General features: G+C 44.2%; 1 protein-coding gene across 1 annotated transcript; it reads right to left on the bottom strand.

Annotated features, from left to right (window-relative positions):
• Nucleotides 1-4,350: 4,350 nt before the first annotated feature.
• Nucleotides 4,351-5,471, bottom strand: LOC146181620 (uncharacterized). The gene is made up of 3 exons (XM_084575815.1): nucleotides 5,398-5,471; nucleotides 4,424-5,117; nucleotides 4,351-4,380 (listed from the first exon to the last, which is right to left on the bottom strand). Exons 1-3 carry the CDS (start codon nucleotides 5,469-5,471, stop codon nucleotides 4,351-4,353), a joined length of 798 nt encoding a protein of 265 aa, XP_084431941.1.
• Between the last annotated feature and the right edge of the window lie 4,421 nt (nucleotides 5,472-9,892).

The following is a 9,892-nucleotide window of genomic DNA, read 5'->3' as shown; positions in this document are numbered from 1 at the left end:
TTTTATTTTACTGGTGGCAGCATAGCCTTGTAAATAATCAACTTTTGCTGAGATTCATTTGAAGGCAACAATTCCTCAGGCAAAAAACAACAATTTCTTGTAGATTCTGAATTTGTGGACCTGCTGAAACAGTGTCCAGGCCAGTCAGAGCAAAACCAAGATCGTCTTTATAACTACCGCTGTTACTAGATTTGAAAAACTCTGCAGGAGTGTTTTTGCTCAAAATGTCGAGAACAAGTTTTCTAGGATATATTGTCCAAAGCAGCTCAGGAGCACAAAACAAAAACCTCGAACATTCACTTGGTGCTTCTGAATGTCAAGGGATGTGCAGGTGCCGAGCACAACACCCCTCTCTGTTGGCATCCATAGAGGTTTCCATTTGCCCCGCTCACGTCTTGGAGAAAAATAACCATGTCTTTTGTACTCAATTCAGCATAATTATTGCGAGCTTAGTGATTCTGGATGTCATTATCCTAAGCCACCTGAACATTACCTCAAACATCCATGTTGCCTTTTGGAAGCTTGTTTGCCTGAGCAAAGTAACGCAAAGATGCTCTAGTGTCGTGATTAAAAAGCAAGAACACAAGGCCAACTTATCTTGTGAAAGTGTCCCAGGTCCAAGCAAGCTTCTTTCAAGTGTGACGCAAGCTTCAGCTGCTGCTTGAAATCAGTTTCTAAATGTTTCTAAACATTCGAGAAGTCTTCATGAGCTGTTATGGCATATTCTTTAAACAGGTCCCATTTTGCTTGCTCAAGCTTCCATCGAGGAGGTTTGACACAAACAGTTGGGCCAGGATTTTCGGCTTGCAAGATGGGGAAATGGTCACTTCCAAAAATTTCGATTACGTCTCATGACTAATGCATAGATATACCTGTTGATGAGAATGATAAATTTATGCAAGAGGATGCTTCATTTGTAGTGTTGAAATTTCTCATGTCACCGTTGCTCAAGATAACAATCTTTGTAGTGTTTATAGTAGCTGTTCGACGATCATTTTCTCACATGTATTTGCTTTACCGCAATGCAGGGCAATTGAGAGTTATGTGATGTCTACAAGACAGCACTTTTCAACGTCCACAGGGCACGCTGCAAATGTGGCTTTGTGGTATGCATAGACAGTTACAAGAAAGATGGCATTGCAAAAGCCAACAATATGTATGTGACTGAAAGAGGCAAGTTCAAATGTCTTTTGTGCACCAACTAATACCGACATCAGCAGGTAACATGGTGATGACCTAGATAATATGTCTCCTTGATTTGGCTGTACTTTTTATACCATTTTAAGCGGTGCAGGACTCCCGTAATCGGTTTGTCAGTGCAGCAACCGTCATTTGCACTTTAGCAATCAATTTGATGCCGTGCTGTACGAGCCCTGGAGCTCAGCACTTTTGCACTAGCCTTTTTCCAGTCACAGTGTATGTAGTGGCACGCTTGGTAGCTGACGACATTACAGTCATACCTGTTTTAGTTAACGGTGCTTCGTGCTCGTGCCACATTTTCTGCATGCTAGACGACCACGCTGTAGCGTAGTGGATAATTGTCCATAAGGAAATGGAATAAGAAATGGTTTAACTATTCTCTTGACAAGCATGACTCTGCATAGGACAAGCACATGCTTGTCCCGTGCAGAGTAGATATTTCACTGGCTTATTTGTTATTTTTCTTTTTTATATTTCTTTGTGTTTTTTTTTAGACACTTATTTTGTTTTTGTGATGTTTGTGTCATTCCTCAAGTAAAGCCAAAGTTGGTACTTGCAAGTATCTTTTCCCTGGTCCATCATCTAAGTTGTACTGTTAGGTTCATACGAAAGATGGGGCTTGTCAGACTGGTATAAATGATCGATACTGCAAGAAACAGAAGTGGACAAGAGGTGCAGTGACCAGGCTGCTGGAGAATGCTGCTGATGAGAGAAATCCAAGCAGCAACTTCATTCAGGTGGGCTCGTAAGGGTCCTAGAGGCCTTTGGGCCTAGGCTTGAGGCAGCAATCATTCCCAAAATGGGCAAATGTAGTTGGTCAAGAAACACTATAATTATCTTGCTAACAAGGTAGATGCTTGGCCATATTGGTTAAACAATATCGGAGCAGTGCATTTACGACGAGGACGAGAGGAGATACAGACACAGTGCTGATGTCTCTGTGCTGTGTCTGTCTCCCCTCAATGCTCCCCGACTCCCGGAGAGGGAAGAAGCGCGGTGGGGTGCCAGTAGATAAGGTCTACCCCACCCGGGCCTTTTGCATTCGACCCTTCACTTTCATACGAGTTTATTTTATTTTGTGTACTTATTTTCACTAAACTTGTTTTCCTGACCGGCAGAAAAATGTTAGTGGGACAGTGTGCGGCTTGAAACAGTCAGTTTCTTTTCGGCGACTCTTCACCCGTGTGAATGTGCAAGTTTGCCCAACCTATGACGTCGTGCACCTCCTTTCCACATCCATCCTCGCCAGAATCCCCCGTGTGAATACTGCTTAAGAGACGAGGAAGCAGTCATCCGCACAGGGATGAGAAACTGCCCTTTGAAGTGAAAAGGAACATGTCTTTGTACTCAATTCAGCATACTGATTGCACGCTTAGTAATTCTGGAAGTCATTAACCTAAACCACCTGAACAGTACCTCAGAAATCTGCATTGTCATTAAGCCTTTACGAAGCTTGCCTGCCTGAACAAGGTAACACAAAGATGCTATAGTGCCGTGATTAAAAAGCAAGAGTACAAGGCAAGGCCAACTTTCCTCTTTTCAGTGTCCGAAGTCCAAGCAGGCTTCTTTCAAGTGTGGCAAAAGCTTCATTTGCTGTTTGAAATCAGTTTATAAAAGTTTAAATATTTAACCCTTTATATCCCACAGGTGTCTCACGAGGTGAACATCGCTGAAATGTATATTTTTAAAGAGTTCATGTTCATGGAAAGACACGTGAAAAAAGTTAAAACGATTCCTCTTCATTTTATAGGAAATTTTATTATGCCACAAACGTTGCAGCTAGGAGTGGGGGGTAGAAATTCCCCGAAAATTTAAGATGCATGAAATTTCTCAAAGCAGTTGATTTTTTCTGCATCAACGCACAAATACACAGAACACTTTTTGCAAAAGAACCTTGTGCGCCTGGTGCATGAGCTTAACTTGCACATGGGGGCGTTTTTTTTTGCGCCACTTTCACTGGCCAATGGCCAATATTGTCGTGCCGCACAGAATGTTCAACATGATGGGCTCTTTTTGAAACAACTCCAGCTGCTGAGCCTGATGCCTTCAATGAACTAGTTGGTGACACAACACTCGCAGGCACAGGATCATCACCATCCCGGTTCAATCCGGGCATGCCCTCGAGTGAGCGCATCAATCCAAGTGCCACTCGGAACTTGAAGTCAACCAGCTGCATATCTGCCGATTTCGCTTCGCGGTAAAGCAGAAAAGCGTTCACAACCGCAAGATCGATAAGGGGAAAGCTTATCCTTTTGTACCACTTCTTTGTTTTCAAGTCATTTCCGTAAAATGACAGAAGCATATCTGCTTTGTCTACTCCACCCATGCTCTGGTTGTACACTCTAATGATGTTGGGCCTCTGCACATCCACATAAGTCTTGGTTTTTCTGTCGTAGCGCCTGCATGTATCAAAAGGTTCAATGCTGTGGATGTTTGATGCAGCTGTCACTGTGCGGTTGTCGTTCCAGGAACAGATGACAATTCCTGTGCTCTTTTCTGAGCGGAAGTCGAGTGATCCTCTCTCGGCTTTTTTCACTTCTTTGTCAGTTTTCAGAGGGCAGTTCCCACATCTTGTTTTTCTGATGGTGGCAGTCGCTCCAAGTCCTCTCATTTTCATTTCATTTAAAAGCTCGATGGAAGCGAAGAAGTTGTCGAAAAATATTTCTGTTCCCGGAGGGCAATCATGAGTGAGTCGCAAAACGACCTTCCCGCTTTCGCCTACGTCTTCCGGGGTGTTCGGGGGGTCTTCGATTAGGTTGTCACCATACATGTGAAGCCGAAATATGTACCCAGACCGGCCTGCCAGGGCCCAAGCTTTGTAGCCCCATTTCTTAGGCTTACTCTTCATATAAACCTTCAGAGAATGTCTGCCCTTGAAAGGGATAATCATTTCATCTACACCCCGCCGGGGTGGCGCAGTGGTTACGGCGCTCGACTACTGTTCCCAAGGAGGCGGGATCGAATCCCGACCTCGGCGGCCGCTTTTCGATGGAGGCGAAAAGCAAGGTGCCCGTGTGCTGTGCGATGTCAGTGCACGTTAAAGAACCCCAGGTGGTCGAAATTTCCGGAGTCCTCCACTACGGCGTCTCTCATAGCCTGAGCCGCTTTGGGACGTTAAACCCCACAAACCAAACCAACCAACCATTTCATCTACAGCAACGCAAGTTTCAAGTTTGGCAGCTTGTGAAAATGTGTTATTTAGGCTCGTAAGCACATGTAGCACCTTATGGAGACAGTCATAGCCTTCTTCTCCTTTTTCCCGCGCTTCATCATTGTTCTCTGCATGAAATAGGGACATGATTTCGTCGAACCTGTTTCTTGTCATGCAGTCGGCAATATCTGCTTGACGAGTGTTCGCTGACCAGTACATCCTTCTAAAAGGAAGGTCAACAACAGACATATAAAGGACAATGCCAATAAACTTGCGCATCTCGAGGACTGACACTGGAAGGATTCGCGTGCGATTTTCTTGGGTCCTGAATCTGTTCGTTTCGAAAGTGAGGAACTCAATGAGGTCAGAGTCAACGAGTTTCAGGAACATGCTCAAGGGGCTCTTCACTCTTTCTAAACCGTCCGCAGGCTTCAAAACACTTTCTTTCTCTCCCCGATTGATATTGATGTCCTTTTTCACCCAGTGCCAAATTTTCGTTTGCTTCTTCTTTTTGGTTGATGTGACCTGCACTTCTTCTTCACTGTCTGAAGAGCTTTCGCTGACATTCTGCACTGTTCTCTCCTGCGGCGTGTATTCTTCATCGCAATCCGACTCCTCCAAATTTTCGTCCTCACTTCCACTAGGGTATTCGAAAAGAATTGCTTGAATTTCTTTGTCAGTCAAGCGCTGCCTGCATATAAAAAAACGTTCTTCAAAATCAATACACCAACACAAGTCGTTGCTAGACAACGAGTATGAAGGTTCACTTGATGGAAATTAAATTTGATGCCGCAAATACTCTGACATAAGCGCTCAAGGAAATCATACTAGTTCATGCATTTCTCTGGAAGGACGGACCCCAGCTTCCTGGCTGCCACAAATGTGTATGTAAGCTGAACGAAGTGAAATGCTCTACAAGGAGCAGTCGTAGCAACATGAAACTGCGTAAGTATATTCGCTAGACTTCCGCAAAACTGCTGTCGGTGTTTTCAATAATAAATTATCAGAGTTCAGATTACCACAACAGAAAAATAACGCACACTTACCGCCTTGGCCAGCTGCACGTGGAGTCCATGTTTTCGACGCTCAAAATGCTGCTGTGCGGTACCCGTGGCGCCATCTACTGACAGTGAGTGCAAACACCAGCTGCCACGTTCGTGGCAGCTAGGAACACAGGGTTCCTAGAGCATATTTTCTACCTCAAAAAAATTAAAATAACACTGCCACGTTTGTGGCACCTGGGATACAAAGGGTTAAAATGTCTTCATCGGCTATTATGGCTTATTCTTTAAAAAGGTCCCATTTGACTTGCCCTAGCTTCCATTAAGGAGGCTGGACACAATGCTTTGGGCCAGGATTTTTTTAGGCTCTTATGCATATGAAACCGACAACCTACCTTTTAAACATAATTTATTGCACATTTCCCACACACACACACATACAATTGCGACTCACCATGAATGTTTATTTCATGAGTGCATTATTAGCGGAAGAATGCGGTGTTTTTTACGTAAGCACTGAAGCGCTTTGTCGCTCAAGCTGTTTCTCGCGCAGTACATTTTCATTTTACTCAGACATTTAAGCACTTCCTTCCAAGGCACATTCAGCATCAGGTCTACATCGTCCTCGCCATCCAACTCTGGTCGTAAGCTCCGCGCCACTGCACACCGCTGCGACAATCGCATCTGTGCTTGCTTCCTCGCAGACAACCAGTTCATTTTTGCCAGCGTCAACCCTTCAGTCACGAATTAATGTGAAGTGCAGGAAAAATATTCTGCGTGCTTTTTTTAAGAAAGGATAGTCCGAGAACAACAATAAAGCAAATAAAAATTTTTTTTTTGCTTCTTGCTGAAGTTTGGCCCGTGTACACATATGTGTACACTGTGACTCAGTCAGTATAAAGAAGACAAGGTTGCATTTCGTTTCTCAGGCAAAAGATTTGTTTATTTCAGATCAAAATGAGATTCTAAAACACAAATTAAAGCTCACTTGTTGTGGAATGCATAGAAACAGTCATTTGTCGCTGAAAAACACAAAAACACATTGCATTTCCGGCATCGAACTCTCGTTCTTGACTTGCAGCCTTCCAGTTTGCAACGCTGAGCGAAACTAGTGCCTGTGTGTGCTGGCCAGTGATGCATTCCATCATACCGTACAGAATTTACGGGCCGCGGCTCAGCATTGTGCACCTTCCTTGGGGGCTCCTTTGCATCATTACTCGGGCGACCACGTTTCTTGGCACCGTTCTTGTTGCACATGATTAATGTCATGCCAACATCATTCTGAAAGGCCAGCAAGTCTAGAATTTTTCTACGTGGTACACAGTTGTCATTCGCATCAATCAGGTATTCTTGCCAACTATTTACCAGTGCGAATGAAGTGAAATGAGAAATGACGCGTACTGGCCACTTTTTGGTTCTTTGTTTTAGTGGGTACAACGAGAGCAAAAAATCCATTTTGTCCACTCCGCCCATGGATTCGTTGTATTGGGTGATAATTTCAGGGCACGGTATTTCAACATGCTGCTTCAACGACTCGCTCCACCGTTTCACGCTTGTTGGCTCCCCAACGCCCACAAATGTCGACGCAACATTCACGATGCCATTGTCCTGCCACCTGACAACAGTGATGTCACCACTTTTGGTAACCCGGGAATCCATACTGCCGCGTCCCTCTTTCTTCAGTGCTTTATCCGACTTCAGTGGACATCCTTGAAGTCTATTGCTTCGAATGGTGCCAATGGCCCAAATACCTATTTCTTTCAACTCTTCAAGAAGTGGTATCGATGTGAAATAGTTGTCGAAGTAACATTTAAAGTTCTTTAGTTTTGGCAAGTACTCAGTCAACCTCATAACAATGGAACCACCAAGCCCTAGGTGCTTGTGCTCCACGGATGTGCCAGTGCCCTTACCTTGATAAAATTCAGTCATGTGCGACACCACTGGAGCTGCATCGAAGAAACACTTTGACTCCTTCGGGATTGGGTTTGTTGCGGACAAACTGTTTAGCTGCAACTCTCCCTGTAAAGGGAATCATTTGTTCATCGATGCTATTTTTTTCAGTAGCAGGTAATTCCAGGCACCTCTTTCTGACGGCATCAAGTAGCGGTCGTACTTTCCAGAACTTGTCAGTTCCAGTGTGATTCGGGTCTGGCTCTGTGACATGCAATGCAGAACGGAGTCTGAAAAATCTATTTACGGTCATTGCTTCCGCCACACTAGCAATTCGGGTTGCAGGGCTCCAATACATTCTGATGCGTGGGAATTTTAGTATCCCCATTATCAGCAACATTCCGAAGAAGGTTTTGACCTCTTCTGGTGTAGTTCCCAGAATGGTTCCTGAACTCTGAAGTGCGTAGATGTTGGTGCAGCGTGCAATTTCTTCAAACAGTTCATTTGTGAAGTACCTGAAGAAGTACTCACATGGTTCAGTCACAACACTGAAATCATGGTTTGGGAAGTGAAATGTGCTGTCAGGCGGCTGAAATTGAGCAGCCGTCCAAATAGCCTTCCTCTTTTGTCGGCCGACGACTTCTTGTTGGTCATCGGGGTCTAGCAGAGGCGGAGGCTGCTGCACTGCTCCGGACGGACCAGCTCCACTGTCTGTTATGACCGCCTGCCAAACAAAATTTATTTTATAATTTCTGAAGCAAACCAGACAACATCATATTCACTGTCATTCCGCCACTCACAGATTGATTTTGATGCTCGTCTTCTTCCTCGTCATCGGAAAGGCCAATATCCGATGTGTTTCCATCGGAAATTTTAGACAGCAGCCTTTCCGCCGAGTCATCATCAAGTCTTCTCCTTTGTTTTGCATGATTTCTCAAGTCTGAAAACCAAAAAAACCAAAAGTTATATCAGAAACAAGCTGAACTACGAGAAACGCCATCGTTCATTTTGTACGAGTAGAGGCATGGTGTACACAATTGTGTACACGAAAGTTCGCGCCAAGTTTTCTAGCGCTGCATTGTAGTTCTGCTACATTTTAAGGCTTTTACATGTTCCCTATGGTTTTACAAGCATAAAAAAAGCACGTACTTGTTACCAAAAAACAATTACAGCCCAGAAAAAGTTAGTTCGGGAAAGCACTTACCAGCGTTTCCGTAGAAAGTGACGGCGTCCATCTTCAAAGTGGTTGTTTACGACTGAATATCCGGATAAGAACACCAGATGGCGCTAGTAGTCTTGCCTGGTGTCCATACAAAGCTAAGCAAACGTATTTCGCGCGGGAAATTTGAACTTCAACGGAGGAAAAAAATCGAAAAAATCGCGTACACATATGTGTACGCTGTGTCTGAAGGGGATAATCTTCAAAAGTGTCTGTCACGGAAACAAAGTTGTTCTCAGCGAGGCCGGACCACATGTCAGCGTTGACTACCTCATTAACGTCGCTCTGCTCATCAGCTTCAAGAGCCTCAGCGTTGCGTATGAAGCTAGCCTTTTGAAAGCACTTGCTTATTGTGGCCTTCAGCTGCCACCATGAAGCAACGACCGTGTCGAATGCGCCCCTTAAATGCACCTTGAGGTGCTGATGTTCAGCAGAACTCTTTCGCAAAGGTGTTTTTGTAGAGTGCCTTTACAGTGGCGATGACACCCTGGTCAAGGGGCTGACATTTAGTGGCAATGTTGGCTGGAAAAAATTAGAATCTCTCAAGCTTGGGCACAATTTGGCTGAAAAAGCTGTCGCAACGTGCAACAGTTATCACCATTTGTTCCTTTGGGGTGTAGAATACTAGCTGTTACACCTGGAGTCCAAGAACATAAAAAGCCAGCTGTATCTTAGCATAGTACTGATGTGACTCTTTAAGTTTGCAAATGCTATCTGATGAAACAATGTACGCAAGGCATTTACCTTCAAAGCGTTCTTTGCCACTTCTTTTAGAATATAGGCACTTAATCTCAAGCAGTTCCATTAAGTCATAGTCGGTTTCGATCAACCCATCAGGACTGCACGCTAGCCACTGCTGATCTTCTTTGACTACAAAGCTTACAGTTTACACTTGTTTGCTGTAGTGGTACTTGTACCATTCCTTGGCAGCCGGCTCAAGCTTTACTCCGTAGAGCATTGTCTGCGTGGTGACGCACTTTTAAGTGAAAGTAGATTTTCTGCTACTGCCTCCGGAGGTCTCCTTGCTCTAAGTATTGTGTGTTCAGTCGTTGATGTTATCCGACAAGATCTGCGAGAGAAAGCCATTAGCTGAATTATGTCTTACAGTAGTAAAACAATATCTTGTTTCTAGGTGTGACAACGAAATTATTTTGACTAATAGATGAGATAAAAGGTGTGGCCTACCTTGCAGCATGCCACTCTTTCATTCTTTGTGCTGTGCATTGAACCGGGCTGCATACGTCAGTCTTGTAAAAATGTTCAACTGGTCCGCTAAGTTTGAAGTTGTCACAATAAAGCACAGCATCTTTGGCCCAAGTGTAATCTTTGGAGGGAGTCTGAGCAAACAACAAAAAGGTATTTTGTTTCCACCAAGCTGCTGTTGCCTTTCTCGCTAAAACCTACCTGCTGTGTCTGTCTCAACACTTGTTT

Source organism: Amblyomma maculatum, chromosome 8, assembly GCF_055883805.1.
Source record: "Amblyomma maculatum isolate TAMU_Amacu chromosome 8, ASM5588380v1, whole genome shotgun sequence".
Classification (NCBI taxonomy): domain Eukaryota; kingdom Metazoa; phylum Arthropoda; class Arachnida; order Ixodida; family Ixodidae; genus Amblyomma; species Amblyomma maculatum.
Note: the sequence above shows the minus strand (reverse complement) of the source record. Positions and strands in the feature narration are given on the sequence as shown.